Source organism: Triticum aestivum, chromosome 7D (genome assembly GCF_018294505.1).
Source record: "Triticum aestivum cultivar Chinese Spring chromosome 7D, IWGSC CS RefSeq v2.1, whole genome shotgun sequence".
NCBI lineage: Eukaryota > Viridiplantae > Streptophyta > Magnoliopsida > Poales > Poaceae > Triticum > Triticum aestivum.
Window position 1 is genome coordinate 216,267,680 of NC_057814.1, and position 20,883 is coordinate 216,288,562.

Sequence of the window (20,883 nt, forward strand, 5' to 3'; positions counted from 1 at the left end):
CTCTACTTGACTAGCTTGTTTTTCAAAGATGGTTATGTTTCCTAGCCATAGACATGTGTTGTCATTTGATGAACGGGATCACATCATTAGAGAATGATGTGATGGACAAGACCCATCCGTTAGCTTAGCACTATGATCTTTTAGTTTGTTGCTATTGCTTTCATCATGACTTATACATGTTCCTCTGACCATGAGATTATGCAACTCCCGAATACCGAAGGAACACTTAGTGTGCTATCAAACGTCACAACGTAACTGGGTGATTATAAAGATGCTCTATGGGTGTCTCCGATGGTGTTTGTTGAGTTGGCATAGATCGAGATTAGGATTTGTCACTCCGATTGTCGGAGAGGTATCTCTGGGCCCTCTCGGTAATGCACATCACTATAAGTCTTGCAAGCAATGTGACTAATGAGTTAGTTGTGGGATGATGCATTACGGAACAAGTAAAGAGACTTACCGGTAACGAGATTGAACTAGGTATGGTGATACCGACGATCGAATCTCGGGCAAGTAACATACCGATGATAAAGGGAACAACGTATGTTGTTATGCGGTTTGACCGATAAAGATCTTCGTAGAATATGTAGGAACCAATATGAGCATCCAGGTTCCGCTATTGGTTATTGACTGGAGAGGTGTCTCGGTCATGTCTACATAGTTCTCGAACCCGTAGGGTCCGCACGCTTAACGTTCGATGACGATTGGTATTATGAGTTTATGTGATATGATGTACCGAAGGTTGTTCGGAGTCCTGGATGTGATCACGGATATGACGAGCAGTCTCAAAATGGTTGAGACATAAAGATTGATATATTGGACCATGTTGTTCGGACACCGGAAGTGTTCCAGAGAGTTTCGGATAAAACTGGAGTGCCGGAGGATTACCGGAACCCCCCCCCCCCGGGAAGTTATGGGCCTTAGTGGGCCTTAGGGGAGAGAGAGGGCCACAGCCAAGAGGTGGCGCACGCCCCCCCAAGGGGAGTCCGAATAGGACTAGAGGAGGGGGCGCGGCCCCTCTTTCCCTCTCCCTCTCCTTCTCCTTCCTTCTCCTCCTAGTTGGACTAGGAAAGGGGGAAACCTACTCCTACTAGGAGTAGGATTCCTCCCCCATTGGCGTGCCCCTTGTGGCCGGCCGGCCTCCTCCTCCCCTCCTTTATATACGGGGGAGGAGGCACCCCATAGACACACAAGTTGATCTTTAGCCGTGTGCGGTGCCCCCTCCATAGTTTTACACCTCGGTCATATTGTCGTAGTGCTTAGGCGAAGCCCTGCGCCGGTAACTTCATCGTCACCGTCACCACGTCGTCGTGCTGACGGAACTCTCCCTCTGCCTCAGCTTGATCTAGAGTTCGAGGGATGTCACCGAGCTGGACGTGTGCAGATCGCGAAGGTGCCGTGCATTTGGTACTTGATTAGTTGGATCACGAAGACGTTCGACTACATCAACCGCGTTACTTAACCCTTCCGCTTTCGGTCTACGAGGGTACGTGGACACACTCTCCCCGCTCATTGCTATGCTTCTCCTAGATAGATCTTGCGTGATCGTAGGAATTTTTTTGAAATACTACGTTCCCCAACAAAAAGGACCAAGGATATGTTTCTCGTTTATGGAGGTGACAAAGAGCTCATCGTAAATGGTTACGTTGATGCTAGCTTTGACACTGATCCATATGACTCTAAGTCACAAACCGGATACGAATTTATATTGAATAGTGGAGCTGTCAGTTGGTGCAGTTCCAAGCAGAGCGTTGTGGCGGGATCTACGTGTGAACGGAGTACATAGCTGCTTCGGAATCAGCAAATGAAGGAGTTCATTACCGATCTGGTGTAATACCTAGTGCATCAGGTCCAATGAAAATATTTTCTGACAATACTAGAGCGATTGCCTTGGCAAAGGAATCCGGATTTCACAAGAGAACCAAACACATCAAGAGACGCTTCAACTCCATCCGTGAACAAGTCAAGGAGGGAGACATAGAGATTTGCAAAATACATACGGATCTGAATGTAGCAGACCCATTGACTAAGCCTCTTCCGCGAGCAAAACATGATCAGCACCCAGATTCCATGGGTGTTAGAATCCTTACAATGTAATCTAGATTATTGACTCTAGTGCAGGTGGGAGACTGAAGGAAATATGCCCTAGAGGCAATAATAAAGTTGTTATTTTATATTTCCTTATTCACGATAAAGGTTTATTATTCATGCTAGAATTGTATTGATCGGAAACCTAAATACATGTGTGAATATATAAACAAACATTGTGTCCTAGTGAGCCTCTACTAGACCAGCTCGTTGATCAAAGATGGTTAAGGTTTCCTAACCATGGACATGAGTTGTCATTTGATAACAGGATCACATCATTAGGAGAATGATGTGATGGACAAGACCCATCCGTTAACTTAGCATTATGATCGTTCAGTTTTTATTGCTATTGCTTTCTTTATGTCAAATACATATTCCTTCGACTATGAGATTATGCAACTCTCGGATACCGGAGGAATGCCTTATGTTCTATCAAACATCACAACGTAACTGGGTGATTATAAAGATGCTCTACAGGTATCTCCGAAGGTGTTTGTTGAGTTGGCATAGATTAGGATTTGTCACTCCGAGTATCGGAGAGGTATCTCTGGGCCCTCTCAGTAATACACATCATAAGCTTGCAAGCAAATGACTAAGGAGTTAGTCACGAGGTGATGTATTACGGAATGAGTAAAGGGACTTGCCGGTAACGAGATTGAACTAGGTATGAAGATACCGACGATCGAATCTCGGTCAAGTAACATACCGATAGACAAAGGGAATAACGTATGTTGTCATAACGGGTCGACCGATAAAGATCTTGGTAGAATATGTAGGAGCCAATATGAGCATCCAGGTTCCGCCATTGGTTATTGACCGGAGAGGTGTCTCGGTCATGTCTACATAGTTCTCGAACCCGTAGGGTCCGCCTACATATGTGATTTGGTGACCGAATGTTGTTCGGAGTCCCTGATGAGATCACGAACATGACGAGGAGTCTCGAAATGGTCGAGAGGTAAAGATTGATATATAGGACGATGGTATTCGGACACCGGAAGTGTTCCGGAGGGGTACCGGGTACATATCGGGTCACCGGAAGGGGTTTCGGGCACCCCCCGGCAAAAGATATGAGCCTTATGGGCTAAGAGGGCAAACACACCAGCCACCAGGGACTGGTGCGCCCCCCATATGGGCCGAACCAGGGGGAGAAAGAAAGAAGGGAAGAGAAAGGAAGGGGGATTCGGCCTCCCCCTTCCCTTTCTCCCCCCTCCTCTTTCCTTCCCCCTCCGATAAATATGGCAGGGGGCGCGGCTTGGGAGGAGCCCAAGTAGGATTCGTTCCTACTTGGGGCGCCTCCTGGACTCTCCCCTCCCCCTCCCACCTATATATATGTGGGGGCGCCTAGGACACACCAGATCAATCATTAGACGTGTGCGGCGCCCCCCTCCACCGTTTACACCCCCGGTCATATTTTCGTAGTGCTTAGGCGAAGCCCTGCGGAGATCACTTCACCATCACCATCACCACGTCGTCGTGCTGACGGAACTCATCTACTACCTCAACGACTTGCTGGATCAAGAAGGCGAGGGATGTCACTGAGCTGAACGTGTGCAAAACGCGGAGGTGTCGTGCGTTCGGTACTTGATCGGTTGACGTGAGAAGAAGTTCGACTACATCAACCGCGTTGTGAAATGCTTCCGCTTACGGTCTACGAGGGTACGTAGACACACTCTCCCCCTCGTTGCTATGCATCTCCATGGATAGATTATTGCGTGCGCATAGATTTTTTTTTTTCCATGCAACGATTCCCAACAGTATGTCGCTTGTATCATCGCCTCCCTCTCATCGCCCGACGCACTGGAGAACTAGTCCAGAAGCCAGCAAGCCAACTCACTCTGGGAGCCGATCTGAGACGGTGGGATCGCCACCGAGACTCCCATCTCCGAGTGAAGAAGTTGCCAAAATTGAACTGAATGCTGACATGCCCAAAATCTGTGATGTATTGTTTCCTCCCGTCCGCATGCAACAACAAAAAACCCGGTTTAATCCGGCGACGATGAAGTTCGGCTCCGACAGCCAAGCCATTTCTGATAAGTCTCCACATGTGGATCTTGGCCTTGCCCGGCACTTGTGTATCCCAAAGAGCCTAAACCCGCGATGCTTAGTGATCGAACACGAGGATCCCGACTGTCCGGACCCCGCCCTTATCATAGCCATCTTCATATGATATGCCGATTTCACAGTAAAGCACCCGTTTTTTGTGAAGTTCCACGCCAGGCAATCATCATGACCAGGCCCTCCCACCGCAATTTACTTGATATCTTGCACATCATCCGGAGAGAACATGGTCTCCAATCTTCCCATGTTCCAACCTTTCCCATCAGAACAAAGGAGATGGGCAACTCTCGTAACACCCGGCATGTATAGCTGCCCGAACGGTTTCATGCTGCTGCTCCTTGGGATCCAGTTGTCATGATGAATGCGAACTTGGGCCCCATCTCTAATACGCCAAATCAGCCCTTCTCTAAGGAGATCATGACCATACAGTTAAGTCACCTAAGGCCGCAACCACCTTGTTATCTTTTTTTTGCCGCGGGGGGATTCAATATTTAAGGAGGCTTCTTAGGCATAACCAAATTTACAAAAAAGTCCGGCCCTCTTGCGAACCAGACTGCCGTACGAGGGGTACTACGGCCAAGCCACCTTGTTATCCAAAACGAGTGGAAGAACATACAACTAGACATGATGGCATATGCTCATCATAATTTCTAAAAAAAACATGCTCATGCTCACAGACACGAAGCATCTAGATTCTAGACGTACGTTTGACGATCTATGCAACAAAGTACCGCTAGTAGAGTACTAGTACTAGTAACATAAAAGTAAAAGACCAGCATCAGTAGCACATCCTATCAATGCCCATTTGCTAAACCCACCGATCACACACTGACACTACTCCCGCCTCGGCTGCCCGCCGGGGAGTAGAGTTCTTCCGGCGGCTTCCGTTTCGCCGGAACCCGTTGGATTTCGTCCTCACGTCATCACCGTCTTTCTCGCCGACGTCCTCAACCGACTCGGAGCTTCGCTTCACCTGCAGACGCCGCCGGCGCCGCCGCGGCCTCTTCATCGCTCCGTCAGGAACTTTACCCTCAACCGTGCTGTCGGCGCCCTCGGTTGGCACGACCAGTTTGACGCTGTCTGCAACCTCCGCGACCTTGGCGATGTCCTCCACTTCTTCGTCGCCTCCGTCGTCCCTCAGAGGCTTCAGAGGACTGCCGCTCCTCTTGTGGTCGGTCGGAGCGGCCTCCTCGCCGCCACTACCGTCGTCGTCGTCCCTTGCATCCTCAGCCGATTTCTTGGCCTTCCCTCTAGGCCTACCCATGCCAGGGCAGAGTGAAAAAACCAACTTGAGAAGGGGACTTGCTGGTTGGTCAGAGACACTAGAACTGCAAAGTGGCCAAAGAAATCAAGTCAAGAGCAGGTGGAGACGTTTATCTAAACATGCCAAGGAAGTGTCCTTTGATCAACCAGCTGGTTTCAGTGCCCATTCCAGCATTTAGCAGAGCATATATACTGAGCTACGAGAGCTGAAAGTGGAGCTACAGGATATGAATATCGACCCAATAATGAAGCTAAGAATCAACGGCACATCATCAATCCTAGCAGAGCGCGAGGGCATGTACACCGAGAGAATCTCATAGCAAGGCACACCGGACCGGAGTAACAGGAACAAGAACACGGAACGCTGAGGTAAGCACAAGTCCCATATCAATCACTCCATAACCGCAAGGGAAAGGGAAGAAGAACAGACCTCTGTTTTACGATGCCCGAGTCCCACTCCCACGCGACATCAGCTTATCTCGAGAAGTCCCCGGCTCTGGTGGCTCCGAAACAATCTCGCATAGGCACCGCTACACGAAGACGGGGTGGATACTACTTAGTACCAGTGGGAGATGGTGCGGTGAATCTTCAGGTTGGTGGACATTGAGATATTGGCAGCAGCAGGTGAGAGAGCCGCCAGTGTTGTCTGGACTCTGGAGTGTGCACGCAGGAAAGAGTGGCAAAGCAAACAAGCGGCGGCAGCGGGAGGGCGCACTGTTGTGGATGAGGGAGTAGGTTCTCTTCACTCTTGAGCTCTCCGAGAGGTCCATGTCATCGGAAAGGCGAGGTGGCTCCCCCAGCCGGCAATCCCGCGACAAATCTCACCGGATTTTTAACCACTTGCTGCCGTACGCCCCCTTGCTGTTAAGTACGCCGATCACTCACACTCACACTCACAGGCAGCTGGGTTCAGGGTTCGCTTCCGACACACGGAAAGGCAGAGGCCAGCGCGCGCGGCGACCGGGTCGTGCTGGTGCCTGGCCTGACCCCTTGTGGTATAGACTTCGCCGTCACTCCACCGGTCGCCGGTGCGCCACAACGACGCGTACTCGCCGGTCAGTGTACAAGTGACTTTGCTCTGCCGCTGTCAGAGTCGCCTCACCTGATGGCCAGCAGCGGGTGCTAGATGCTCGATCTCCGTCGAGCTTACACGAGAAGTTTGCGAGAGTGGAGGGTTTCAGTGGAGCTCACCGTGGACTGGAACGGGGGATGGGCAGGCCACGCGCTGTCTGCTGCTGTCGCCGACAGCCGCAGCATTAGCAGCAGAATCACGTAGCTTTGCTCTTTTCTCTTTCGTGATGCTACATTTTCAGACGGCCACACGTGCACGAAGGCGATCTCTCGCTTTTCATTTTCAGCGTAGCGGATCGCGCACGCCAGCAGCGCGGCCCACTCGCCTGCGGCGCTGCCTCGTCCGGGAGGCCTATCAGGCACGCGGCCCATGAGAGGAGAGCCGGTACGGCAGGCAGAGTCGTTGCGTTTATGTTTTGTCCCACATCGGTTGGCGACCGAGGAAGGGGAGGTGGAGGAGGTGATAAGACCACGGGGTGGGCGTGCGTTGAGAAGCATCTTTGCGCTTGGGGCAATGACGCACCTAGTGAGGTTATACCGAGGCACGTCAATTGCTGGTTGAAAACTATTTCCAAACCCCTTCTTTGGCCCTTCGGGGTTATAATTCTAAATTATAACATTTTAGGTGCTTTTGAATATATTTAAGTGAAAATGCTAAAAGTCTAATGTTAGATTTTTAGGCATGGCAAATCTAATGTACGATGACAAGTTTATATTGATGTGTGATGATAACAAGTTTAGTTTGCACGCATATAATTTCCAAGCAAAAATTAAAATAAACTGAAAAGGATTGTTATGCTGGTCAACTAAACTATCATCTCGGCGTACATAATTTTTCATGAAAAAATTCAATTTGTCATGTCTAAAAATTTGACGTTTGTTGGAAATTAGAGCCCTATTTTAATAAAGGCCTCAGCGAATGTCAGCTGAGAAATATGGCAAATGCAAACGATTTGCAGGCAAATTATGTTGGGCGAGGATGACAAGCATGGCAAATTTATCTCAATTCATTTTCTTTGTCGGGATTTGCTGTGCTCGCAAACTAATTGTCATCTCGTGACAATACAGGTTGCCATAAAAATGTTCGATTTGCCATCCTCTCCCAACAAAAGTCAAATAAATAGCATTAGTGTTCAATTAATTGAGTATATAAAATGTTACACTTGGAAGAGAAAAATATAAATGTTGCACTTTGCGGTTTTCTGTTATCAATTGGGCACTAGTCAAATAGAAAAATGGCAATTTGAGTGATGATAAATCACATTTATAAATAAAAAAATGTCCAAATTCATGTTAACTTGTGAGCTCATGTGAATGCTCTGCCTCCAATCATAATAAGCCAAAAGGGAAGGATATTTCGTCTCCTGGTGGAGCTTGTTTTGACGTTACCAAGAGCTTGTAAGTAGGGATGACAATTGCCTCGTTCCCTGCAAACATGTGGGGAATTCATCTATTAGGGGATGGGTATGAAGAGATCCTACGAATATGTATGTAAATTTTGTTACTCTTTATCTTTTTTGTACTACGGATTCGACATTGCTAGCTATATACCGAATCGAGGCGGTCGTACCCCTCCTCATCGCTGTCGTCAAGGAGCTTGTCGAGGTCGTCATTAGAGTAGGTTCGCCAGCTTCTCAATGAAAGTTGAGCTCTTTTCTCGTGCTCAGCCTCCCCGAAGGAGCGGAGAGTGACGAGCTCAATCTACACCTTCTCCTCTAGCTCGTCAGCTCGGGGCATAGCGCTCGTAGCGGCGCTCCTTCGTGGGTGTAGATCTCAAATAGGACCCTGATAGGGTCCTCGGGCTCAGGCTCGACCTCAATGGGAACGGGGAGAAGGGGCGATGGCTTCCTCCTCCTCATTAGAGGAGAAGTGCCACCACACAGATGGAGCAAATGGGGGGCGTCGACATAGATGATGACCCAGAGGCCCCTATCCAGCACGCCCGCCGCCATGAGAGCCCCAAATCTCGCACGCCCACCACCACAAAAGCCGCCAGCACCACACGAACGATGACGGGATGTGGATCCTCCGACATGCATGACTGGTGCGCCATGGAGAAAGGTGACACTGCTGACGGGCAGTGTCTCTGAAGAAAGGTTGAGTTAGTAGCCCGTGGGCCGGTGCACAGGCATTATCGCGGAGAGGGGAGGCGGCCACTATGAGGAGGAGACGGGGACTAGGGTTAGGGTAATGGGGGCGTCTCGTCGTCGGGCTTTTATAGCGAGGGGGGCAGGCTGCACAACGGGGATGATGTCATAGGGCGGGCATCCAACAAGTCACTACAGAAATCCGAAGGAGCGGATGTGCCATTAATGGCGAGTGGTTAGCGCTCATGTCGCCCCCCCCTCGCTGGTGTCTTTTCTGTCAGTATATTATGTACGAACGACAACGTTGCTTCAAACCCAGCTATAGTGTGAGGAGAAAGAAAATGAAGTTTCACTCATGCCACAACAGTTGGGGGTCTGGAGCACACTGCAAACTAAGCGTTCACATCTTTCAAATATGAAGGCTAGAAGCTCGTTTTTTGAACCAACTTTAGAAATTACTCCCTCTGTTCACTACTATAAGTGCCTTTCCTTTTATCTATTTATCATACTAGTAGTTATTACAACGATCGATAACATACGAATGCATTTGCTATAGTTTCTCTAACGGATGTACTCCATCTGTCCGGATTTATTAGGCATCTCTGTATTCAGTGTAAAACTATGACCATAACTTTAAACTAATAAAATCTAAACTATTTGACACAAACATCATAGGTAGGAATTCTATTCTAAATACAAATTCAACACATATTCTTAGCATTTAAATTATATTTTATTTGCTATTTTTTGCGAATATATTTTATTTGTCATATAGACGGTCAAAATTTGATCCAAATATTACTCATGTAAGACGTTCACAAAATAAGGTTAGCAATTGTTTAGCAATTTTTGCTCGTATGAAAAGTAGAACCATGATATGGTTGGGGTCTGGCCCTCCTAATTGAGCTGAACATTGTTGATTGTAATCCTCCCGTGTTTGAGTATTACAAGTGTTTTACCCGCAGAAAAAAAAAACGGAGGGAGTACTCTGTAAGATAAATTTTTCATTTTGGATACGAGAAAGGCGACACCTAACTGGAAGCGAGTGTTTGACCGTTCGATACGGCGATCGTACGGCTCTCGCGCCTCTCGCAGTTGCACTTGGTTTTTCCGGACCAAAAACCGCCGCTAGGGTTTTAACATCAGTGATGGATCGTCAGTCCATTATATTAATCCAACAAAAATTCGTGACAAATCTCTGGAGTAAAGCTCCGAGCTTTCCTTCAGTTTTTCCAATCCCTCGATGTCTCTACCGCCGGAAGCAAGTGACTAGCCATGCTTAGGCGGCGGCTGCTCCGAGAGCTCCAAGCTTGCGCGGAGTCGCTCCCTCAATCGAGCAATCAGATTGCGTTTGCAAGAATCTGTGGATGCCCGTTGAATCTGACTAAAGATTCGCGTAAGTATTGTAATCCTCCTATCAGTTTCCGCTTGCCGCTAGTTTTTAGAAGAGGAGTTGTTGCTGTTGTTGCTGGTTCTTGTGGTGTGAGGTCTTTTCAGAACTCTGATGTCCAGCCGCCGGCTCGGTGCTTTTCCGGCGAAGCCTGCGCGGCGCCCCCGGCCAAGATCCCGGATTCGCCGGCGCGCGTGCTCCGGCATGGCCTCGTCCGTGCGAGCGCGCAGGCCTCGCTGCTCGAGTATCTCCATTCTACGCGGGGAATAGAGTTTATGCTGGCCGAGCACATGAGCAAGAACTCTCCGGCGTTCCTCGCCCGCCTCCTTGCCAACGTGGACACCGGCGGCGGCGCCGATGTGAGATTGTCAGTCTCCAGGTTCCTCCAATACCACCCCATCAATGAGTTTGAGCCGTTCTTCGAGAGCATTGGGCTCAGGCCGTCAGAGTTGGGGAAGTTCTTGCCAAGTGATTTGATATACCTGAAGGATGCTGTCGAATTGCTGGAGAATTACCAAGTACTTTGTGATTATGGCGTGCCACGGACCAAGATTGGTAAGGTGTACAAGGAGGCCAATGAGGTGTTTGGTTATGGACACAGTGTGTTATTCTCGAAATTGCAAGAATATGAGCAGCTTGGATTGAGCAAATCAACAATCACCAAGCTTGTAGTGTGTTGCCCCAAACTCCTTATTGGTGAAGCCAACCTTGAGTTTCTGCATGTTTTGGATAAGCTGAAAGCCTCTGGTATTATGCTCGGATGGTTTAGAGGGGGTTTGTCAGATGAGAGCACACACAACTGGAGACGAACTCTTAAAATGCTTGAATTTCTTGATATGATGGGTTCCAACAACAAGACTCTGTTGGTAAGGCTGATCAAAGAACATCCAAGATTTGTGTTTGGCGAATCTGGTAAGAAGTTGTATCTTCTTGTCAGCATGCTGTGTAAATTTGGCATTCAGATAGATAGCATGCTACAGCTGTTCGTGCAGTGTCCATGGGTTCTAAACATGAAATTTCCAAAGAATCTGCAGAAATCAGTGGATTTTTTGACTCAGATAGGAATGGAGGCATTCGACATTGCTCGCGTTGTCTCATCATGCCCTGAAATTCTTGGTGCTAGTTCTTGTCAGAGTGCTGCTATTGTGTTGTCTACCATGAACCTGTCTGCTGCGAGGTTATGCAATATCATAAAAGATGACCCTATGCAGTTTGGTACTTTGGTATCAAAGAAAAAAATTGCAGCTGTGACAAAGATAGACAGTTTTTATCTTGGAGAGAAGGCTGAATTTTTGCTGAAGATCGGCTTCATTGAGAACTCTGACGACATGGTGAAGGCAATGTCCCATTTTCGTGGCCGCGGTGACCAGCTTCAAGAGAGGCTAGATTGCTTGGTCGATGCTGGATTGGACTATGAGGATGCCTGCAGCATGATCAAAGTGGCCCCATTTGTACTGAACATGTCAGTGAGTATGATCAAGAAAAAGATCAGCTACATTCTGAATGACATCGGATACACTCTTGAATCTATTGTTGCTTTTCCTGCGATTTTCGGGTACAGTTTGGAGAAGATGAAGCTGAGATTCATGATGTACAAGTGGCTCACCGAAAATGGCGTCAAGATCAAACCAACAAACAAGAACAAGGTAAACAAGTCCATGGTAGCCTTGAGCACCATCATGGCATGCTCAGATGTCAGGTTTGTGAAGCAATTTGTGAATCTTCACCCTGGTGGACTGGATCAATGGCAAAGGTTGAAGAACTGTTCAACTATTCAGTAAGAATTACAAGACAAATATTCAATTTTATTTGGAAAAATATATTCCGACGCACAAGCTTTATTTCTTCAGCTGCCCCCTTGCAATGCAGGGCTAAAATACAAATCTTGACACATCTTCACAAATGCCATGTCTGAAAACTCAAGTTTTCATATTTGGAAGTTTTTACTTTAGACTTGACTGAAAAACTGCTAGGACCTACTTGGAGAGGAATCTCTCTTGGAAAGCTTTGGTATTTAGTTATTAGTATGTTGTAGGATATATCAGTTCATCACAATTGTATACATGTATAAACCTGATATTAACATCCCATGTGAGGTTGACCAGCGGCATAAGGCTAATTGCCAGTCAGTTTCCAGATTACTTTTTTTCTGTAATGTTAGCGATAAAATTTCTATGAAATCACCAAAGTCCATTCCAACTCTTTGTTGGCCCCAACTTTATGATTTACAGTTCAACTGGTAGTATGGCTTACAGTTTCGTTCTAACCGATATATAATTGACAGAGACTTGCCTATTATATTAAGGCTGATTTTAGTATTACGCGTGGATCATCGAAACTCCGTTTGGTTGGACCATTTCTGCCGACCACCATCAGGTGTGCGTACTAGAATAGAGAGAAGTAGCGCTGAATGTTTCTATGTATGCTTTGTGATAAGTACTTTGTGATTTGTCGATTTGCATCTGCCGGAGCCAGTGCGGGAGCTACCACACTGAGCTGCACTGAGCCTTGTGAATTGTGTATTGTGATTAATGCTTGTGATTTTAGGGTTGTAGTATGAAGATCTATTTTGACCTTCTGAACCTAAATAGGCTGTGCCTCGGTTGTCCTTATCACAAAAGATTTAAGAAATACCAAACAAGGCGCGATGTCCTTGACAAAAAAGATTTCATAAATACCAAAAAAGCATGGAGTATATATGTAAGAGAGAAAATTTCCGAGCATTTGATATATTCTGTGTTTTGGTTTTGTCTATTCATCAAATGATTTCCACTTTTCACATTGAAGCTACTCTTAAGACTGCTGAACATTTTGTAGTACAGTCTCAGCGTGTATCATGCTAGGAGCTATTTACAGCCAACACTATAACCTGAAGCTTTGTTTTGGCTGTTTGCCCATAAAGGCAAAGTCCGCTAGCGCTGAAAGCTGTTCATGTAAAAAACAAGTGAGCCCTCTGCTTGATGTCAAAAAAAAAAGTGAGCCCTCTGCTTAAACCAGGTCCATGCATGTAAACACCACTATCCTAGAAATTATATGCTCTTGTTGATGCTATGCAATACCCCAAATTCATTTATATATGGGAATCGTAGATTTGTTGTTGATTCCAAATTGTTTTTTTTTAACTAGGCAAAAGATTTGCCATTTTCATTGATTAAGAGAGAAGGTTAACAATGTATGGCCAAGGGCCAAATACAGTACATCACTCTCGCGACATAATGTTACACAAATATTTTGCTCCCGCAAGGCTCCAAAGCGAGCATTCCTCTTTAATCTTGACGACCAACACTCCCATTGGAACGGCCGTGTTGCGGAAAACTCTAGCGTTTCGCTCCTTCCATATTTCTCAGGAGATTAGCATCATCAGGGAGACAAGCGGCCTTCTCGACGGAGTTTGCTTAGTGGCATTCTGACTCCACCAACCCTTAACCGAATCCATACCAATCCAATCGTTGGGCTGGACATCGTGGAGCGTAAGTCAAGTTTTAATCATGCCCCAAACCCGAATGGTGTATCGACATTGAAAAAGAAGGTGGGCCGCCGATTCATGGACTTGTCGGCATAATGGACAAAGGTTGCAGTTCGGCCATCCGCGACGGTGGAGTCTATCAGTTGTCCAAATCCTTGTTCTAATTCATACATAAAACCTTGTTCTAATTCATACATAAAAAATGTTCCAGGCCGGCGGTGAAGCTGAAACTCTTAGGCCCTGTTTAGATTAGGGTGTTTCTTTCGAATACACATGTAAAAAATACAGGCCTCCGGCGGTCGGTTTCTTTTCTAGCCAAAAATCAGTCGTGACCGGTATAATACATCTGTAAATTTGACACCTCCATATTGCAATACACCGCATCCAAGCGCGGCCTTACATGTTCAGCTAATTGGTGACAACGACACAACTTGGCACTTGGCTTGATGGTGAAGGAAAAGCTTGATCGGTTCAGCCAACCGTGGGAAGATATGCAGTTGGTTTGAAAGGTGTCTCTTAGTTGTAATTAAGTAGATAATTGGTATGCATACGAGTAAGTGAACGCTTGATTACAAAATCAGGGTGCTAATTAGATGATTTCTTCACTAATTGCCGGACGAATTTGCATTTTTCATGTTCTGGCCTCATTTTCTGTGCTATTCGGATTTTCCATGCAAACAAGGAAGACACTTAGCCATATGTTACTAGTCTATGTTACTACCTCCACAGTGGGGAATAACATATATGTGGTATTATGCAACACTTCATTTATTATACTATAGACTCATCTTACCTTTGGTATGTGTGATGTTACTCATACTAGTAGTAACTAGTTATGTTACCACATGCCTCTTTTTTTCATTTATTACTTGCCACATCATCTATTTTGTCTAGATACTTGTGATGTTACCACCTATGTTACTCCCATTATGGGTATACCAAAACTTTTATCACTTGGTTGTAAAATTATGGTGCTAGTTACTCCCTCCATTTTTATTTACTCCACGTATTAGATTTGGTCAAAGTCAAGCTTTGTAAACTTTGATAAAGTTTATAGACAAAAACATTAACGTATACAATAACAAATCAATAACATTAGATTCATTATTGAATGTACTTTCACATCATATAGATTTGTTATGGTGAATATTTATAATCTTTTCTATAAACTTGATCAAACTTTAGAAAGTTTGACTTCAATCAACTCTAATATGCGGAGTAAATAAAAACGGAGGGAGTACATAATGTCTTCACTAATTTCTGATAGATTTCAACTGTTTAGACTCCGATATCATTTTCCTGTGCTATTTGGATTTTTATGAAAACAAAGGGTACCCAGTGCTGAAAGCTTCCACACAAGATGGGTATAGGGAAGGAAATTTCGACAACCTTACCCTTGCATAATAATTTTGCAAGGAGGCTGGTTCGGACCCGGGACCTTCAGGCCACAAGTGGAGTGACTCTGTCACTGCGCCATGCCCGCCCCTATGCTATTTGGATTTTTATGGCAACAGGGAAATTACATGATGCTGACAACCAAGAGCTTTACCTTTCCAATTTCATGCTGTTAGGATAGGTATAGCTGCCATCTGTTCAGTCCTGCATATCCCTCTTGGAGAAATGGTTCGAATTTATTTGGCTAACCATAGTCTCTGAATGTTTTGGTTCTCTGATGTGTTTCATCGTTTAGTTTCCCTCTTCGTGTTCCATTTTGCTCAGCACATGTATAATAATACTCTTCGTGTTCCATTTTGGTTCTGTGATGTAGTTCATCGTTGAATCTAATTTTTAATCAGCATCTTTTTTACCTAACCAAATTTTGTTACTTTTGTGGCAATTTTTCCACAGCAGACACACTTTGTACATAGTCCCGGGTACTATTATTCTCAGATCTACCACTTCTCCATCGCTTCAAGCCTTAAAGACACGATGAGCTCCGCCAGCGACCACTGGTTCATGCATATTGCCTCCGTTCGTCTCTGCTCTATTCCTACTACCAGACCGAGCATGGTTATACAAAGAACCAATGCACATTGCTATGTCCAAGATTTTTCGCGTAAAAAAATATGCCATGAACTTGGTTAAATATGTCTACATGCTAAATTCATATAATAATTTATACAAAGAACCAATGCACATTGCTATATCCAAGATTTTGTTGTGCAAACCTCACTCTGATTTCTCCCCTTGGTGTAAATTTTCTGTTCCCCATTTCAGTTTAGGTTAAGGCACTGTGATGGATTGTGATAATCTTGTTTACTAAACCAGTTTTTGCTTACTTTTGTGTTTAATTTTCTATATCATATTATGATATAAGCACAGCATGACACAATTCAGCAAACTACAAACGGAGTGTAAATATACAAACGATTGCTAATTTATATGAATTATTTTTCTCCACGTTGTGACTTCTATCACTTCCCATTTCTCACGTGCCTTGCGGACATGGTTACTTATGTAGTTATGTGCCCGAGTGGCATGGTACGCTGAAAGCCTTCCTAATCTATTTCTCCAATCATCACATCAGGATTACTGCAAATATAGTAGGATTCATATATTATCTTTTTCATAATGAAACCATAAATGACTTGTAACTTTTGTTGTTCCTTTTTGCAAGCCATCCTTTATTCCTTTTTTACCACAATACTTTGCTATTTTTGTACATACAAGTATAATCCGTAAAGAAGTTCCTTGAACAATCATTCAGCTGCATCTTTCGCAGCAGTCTCGAACGCCCTCATGAATATGTTTGGAGGCTGACCACCACTGAGTTGATATTTTCCATTGATCTGAAGTAAACAGCACAAAAAGATATCATGCACAAGTCACTAATTGGATAAGAGGCGGAAGGGACACTAACAATAAAGTAATTAATATTCATACCACAAAGTGAGGGACTCCAGAAATGCCAGAAGAGTATTTGTTGAGTTCTTCCTTAACCTTGTACCACCAGAAAACGGATTAAGAAGCTGCAGCCTTTTCCCAAAATAACGATGGCCACCAGGAGCAACGGTCAGTGGAAAACATACCTCATCGACTCCTTTGCTAGGGTCCAGCAGAAGTTCTTCTGCTCCTTCTATGCCCACCTTTCTTGCAGCATCCATAAGAACTTGCCTTCACAGATTTGAAAAATGAATTTCATAAGACTGAAGACAACAGTGGTCAACATAGAAAGAAAAATTGAGGAAAAGAAAGTGCGGCAAGTTGATTAGAGGTATACATTCCCTCGAGTAAATGAAGCAACGAACAGCTTACTCTGGTAGCATGGGACAGTTTTAATTCGCAATTTTATCCTCTGTTGTTTTCAGATGCTATAATTCTATTCAGAGGTGTGGTGCAGCATGAAGACAGTGAATGGCGAATTTTTGTTTGTCAATACAAAAAACAGAATGATGCAGCACATGTAACAAATAAAAATTAAAATGGGCACGTGTTATTTGCTTTTGCCTCATTATGAGTAACTCACATCTAGAGTAGAAAATGGTCATCAAAAACCATGTGTTAAAGGTGATAATAAAGGGATGGCTGGAGCATATATGCAGCCTCTCTGTTTTCCTATATATATTGAGCTAATATAGGGTTGAGCCAAGTACAATAGTGGGCTTTTCTAGAAGTTGGTTAGTGATTTCGCATTAAGTAATATGATGGTCACTGGTCAGTCCAACTCAAAAAAAAGAAGTATGATTCTCAGTGCATTTTTTAGTATCTGGCACAGGACTTGTAGCATAATTTCACCTCAATAGTTGTCACATGCGAAGGTGTATTCTTAATATGATATATTTATTTTGCTCGCAAAACCCCCCGGTATGTTCATTTAGCTAGTGCAATGAAATGTCTAGATTACAATACAGTTTCTCTCAGAGGAATAACGGGGCTTAAAAATGATTCCAAGTCTTGTGCCATTACAAACACAGAATATGCATAGTATGTCAGTACCAAAAGCAGTTATACACAAAGGATATCAACAGGTCAACACAGATTTACTGCAAATATAAAATACATAAACTGTAGGATTAAGGTCAGAACAAAAATCAAAGAAGCAACAGTGGTCATACTCATGGAGTTTAACATGTACTCACCTATCACCAATATATTTTCCTTGGCAAAAATAACTGACGAATAGTTCGTCTAGAAGAGCATTTTGTTTATCATAGCCTTGGTGTCCGGCAAGTGTTATGAGCCTATGGCTGTCCATTGTATTCCCGCTGCATTACAATCTTAAAGTCAGTGCACTGAAGACCCATACACATGATGCAGGTGTATGGAGCAGTTTAGAACCGATTCACTTACGTGAGTCCTGACATGTCATATTCAAAGCCAAGTCCTCGGAACATCTGCAAAAATAGGACGGCAACAGATAAGTACACATTATATGCCATGTGAATAAACAACATGGTCAAGTTGAATGAGAGGACCTCTCTCATGCGAGCAGTTGCACGCTCAAACTGCACAGGGCCAAACTTGGTCTTGTAGAAATCAGATTTCTTGACACCTTCCTTAGGTGCATCAGGGTTCAGAAAAAATGGATGCCAACGAACCTATAAAGCAGAGACAGTCACACTAGCATTACACCGTGATGATAAGAATTGTGAAGTTAGATCATGGTAGTGATTTATTGAAGTGAAACCTCAAAATCAAACTTGTCCATGGTTTGCTCCATAGCTTTCTCAAGATTCTTTTTCCCAACAAAGCACCAAGGGCACACTGTATCCGAGCTCACGTCGATCTGAATGAGCTTCTTGCCAGTATTTGAAGCCATATGTTTAGCAAATCTACAATTGAACAAAGAAGTTATTATCAAATTGGCTCGTAATTTCGCCTCCGAGAAAGCACTGACAGATTAGTCCACTTCAAGAATGTGAATCTTTGAGGGGTATTTTCTTTCAAGAGAAAAGCTGAATTTCTGAAAGCTGAGAAGATGCAAAAGCATTGCCAGGGCTTTGTTTCAGTACTCTTCCTGAAGAAAGCATTTTGACTCCTGAAGCTATAATTCATTTTGCCTAGGATCCAAACACCCCTGACCAGAGACAGTCATACATACTGTATGTGAGTTATTTACCCAAAACCACCACACTTGGGGCTAGGGTAACCGGTCGGTACCACATTTGAGCCATGTCACAAAAAACCACCAACTCTGGGACTAATTGGTAACGCAAAGCACTGACGGGCCGTTTTAGCCGCGGAAACAGCGAATCCGACAGGTCGGGCCCACCCGTCGAGTCGACGTGGCGTGCTTGCGTGGACAATTTGTTGAGTTGGACGAGGGCCCCACCTGTCAATGACTAGAGTGTTTATCTTTTTTCACATTTTCTTTTTATTCCTCTCTTCAGTTTTCTCATGGGCATTTCAACAAACACGCTATGTGCGTGTCTTCACCGGCGCCACCACCAGGCGAGGCCGTGCGGCGGCGCACTGGGAACGGGCGCGCGAGGCAGCTGCGGTAAGGAGAAACTCGACCGACGCCCATGGTGGTCTTCTCTGGGGACGTCGATGGCGGACTCGCGGCCGCGGACGGACATGCCCTCCACGGCGCGCGGCCAGGGCCTCCCTGCGCACCGCCGCCGGCAGCCCGGCACAGTAGCTCCAGCACCGTCGACGTGTGCTTCATCATTGCGACCACGAGGCCCGACGCTGCAACCGCCTCCATTAGCCTGAGCCCGAGCAGGATCTCCCGTGTAGGAGAAGCCTAGGGGGCGGCCCGATGCTTCTGGTTTGCCGCCAGCTCGCCGCCAGTTCACCGCCATCTCGCGCCGCCCTCAATGCCCGATGCAGCGCACGCATGCGTTCGTCCAGGGAGACATCTAGTCATGGAGGTACGAGGTCCAGCGCGGCGGCTCAACATGGATTTTAGGTGGCTGGGGCGGCTGGGCAGCTCGCCGGTGGTGGTGTATCTCACCGGGGTTGGGCTCCGGTGGCGGTGCGGGATTAGATAGTGGTGGGGGTTGGTGTACTGGAGGGAGAGAGGGGAAGAAGAGAGAGCCCGACAGGTGGGGCCTTGTGCCACCTCAGCGGATTATCCACATAGGCACGCCACGTCAGCCCGACGGGTGGGCCCGACCTGTCGGATTCGCTGTTTCCGCGGCTAAAACGGCCCGTCAGTGCTTCGCGTTACCAATTAGTCCCAGAGTTGGTGGTTTTTTGTGACATGGCTCAAATGTGGTACCGACCGGTTACCCTAGCCCCAAGTGTGGTGGTTTTGGGTAAATAACTCACTGTATGTCGAAATAATGGATTGATCGCAGCTTTGCAAGTTTTGCTGTATTATTGCTCGGTTTTAAACCACCGAGAGCGATCTTGTGAAAAGAAAAACAATGCAGTTTGGTACATATTTTCGTTAGCCACTTAAAACTAGTATTGCTTTTAAGATTTCCATTCTACGATCCCTTCTTGGGTATCCGGTGGCGATCGAATAGGAAATGGGGATTTGTCATCACTCTCGTTTCACTTACTGAAATCTAATTGACCATCTCTCCAATTAGACCTCAATGGCGTTCTCCCCACCCAGACCCAGTGCAGCTGCCGGGAAAAAAAAATCCGAGCTACAGTTTCAACTTTCAAGGCAAATTGCACTCCACTTTTCGCATCCTCAAATAACAACAACCAGGAATTGCGCTTCGCCTAGAGGCAGAGTTCTTGCATCACCCAGCCATGCCGTCCCCAAAGGAAGTCCACAATCGATTTTGTTTTTCTTGGAGCAAATCCGCATGATGATTAACCGGAAAGAGACAGGTACTACTGCATACATAATACGAAAGACGGAGAGGATTCTGAACCTGAGAGCTGTGGGCTTGGCGAGGGAGGGGGCGCGGATCGGGAGGAGGCGACTTGGCATACAAGTGAGAAAAATCTGCCCCTTCACTTGTGATCTGGGTACGATTTGGTATCTGTTCGTGAGGTGAGGTGAAGGGGAGGGGGAGGTAGGTAGGCAGAAAGGAGAGGGGAGGGTCGGCGTTGTTTGCTCGTGGACTTTTTGTCTGTTTGGGAAGAGTTCCACTCGACGTCGTAGCTTTGAGCGGTAAACACGTGTTTGGCTCACAAGCCAGCTCCAGAATCAGATTAGTGAGAGGTTGTTGTGAATTGTCAACTACACTTCTTTTTTCTCAATTTTTTCCTACCAATCATTAATCACTAATTTTCTTTGCTCTCCCGTCTGTTTTTTCCCTCATATTTTTCTTAAAAGGACTGAGATCTATAAAGGTTCATTAGAAATACAAAGCGTTTGAAACATGATAAAAAACTAGATAATACCCCGCGCGTTGCTGCGGGATTTATAGTAATACATTGTCGAGAATAAATTAGAACATACGAAAAGTTCTCTGCGTCATATTTATGGGTGTCTTACATTGCACATTTGCATAACAGAAATTCACTTTGCACTACCAAAAAAGTTGCTTCCCAAAAAATGCCAGTTATAGAAATAATGGTGGCAAAGTCTTGTGGCTCTTTTTTTTCATGAATAC

General features: G+C 45.5%; 2 protein-coding genes and 1 pseudogene across 2 annotated transcripts; 1 reads left to right on the forward strand and 2 right to left on the reverse strand.

Moving 5' to 3' along the window:
* Positions 1-4,580: 4,580 nt before the first annotated feature.
* On the reverse strand, positions 4,581-6,189 carry LOC123167410 (uncharacterized). Its single transcript, XM_044585246.1, has 2 exons — positions 5,840-6,189; positions 4,581-5,474 (listed from the first exon to the last, which is right to left on the reverse strand). Exon 2 carries the CDS (start codon positions 5,408-5,410, stop codon positions 4,955-4,957), a length of 456 nt encoding a protein of 151 aa, XP_044441181.1. The 5' UTR covers positions 5,411-5,474; positions 5,840-6,189; the 3' UTR covers positions 4,581-4,954.
* A 787-nt stretch (positions 6,190-6,976) lies between these two features.
* On the forward strand, positions 6,977-7,134 carry LOC123171652 (uncharacterized; annotated as a pseudogene).
* An 8,818-nt stretch (positions 7,135-15,952) lies between these two features.
* Positions 15,953-20,400, reverse strand: LOC123165508 (uncharacterized protein YwbO). Its single transcript, XM_044583167.1, has 8 exons — positions 20,197-20,400; positions 18,051-18,195; positions 17,839-17,961; positions 17,714-17,757; positions 17,503-17,628; positions 16,453-16,537; positions 16,307-16,363; positions 15,953-16,212 (listed from the first exon to the last, which is right to left on the reverse strand). The coding sequence occupies exons 1-8, from the start codon at positions 20,253-20,255 to the stop codon at positions 16,123-16,125; spliced, it is 729 nt and encodes a 242-aa protein (XP_044439102.1). The 5' UTR covers positions 20,256-20,400; the 3' UTR covers positions 15,953-16,122.
* Between the last annotated feature and the right edge of the window lie 483 nt (positions 20,401-20,883).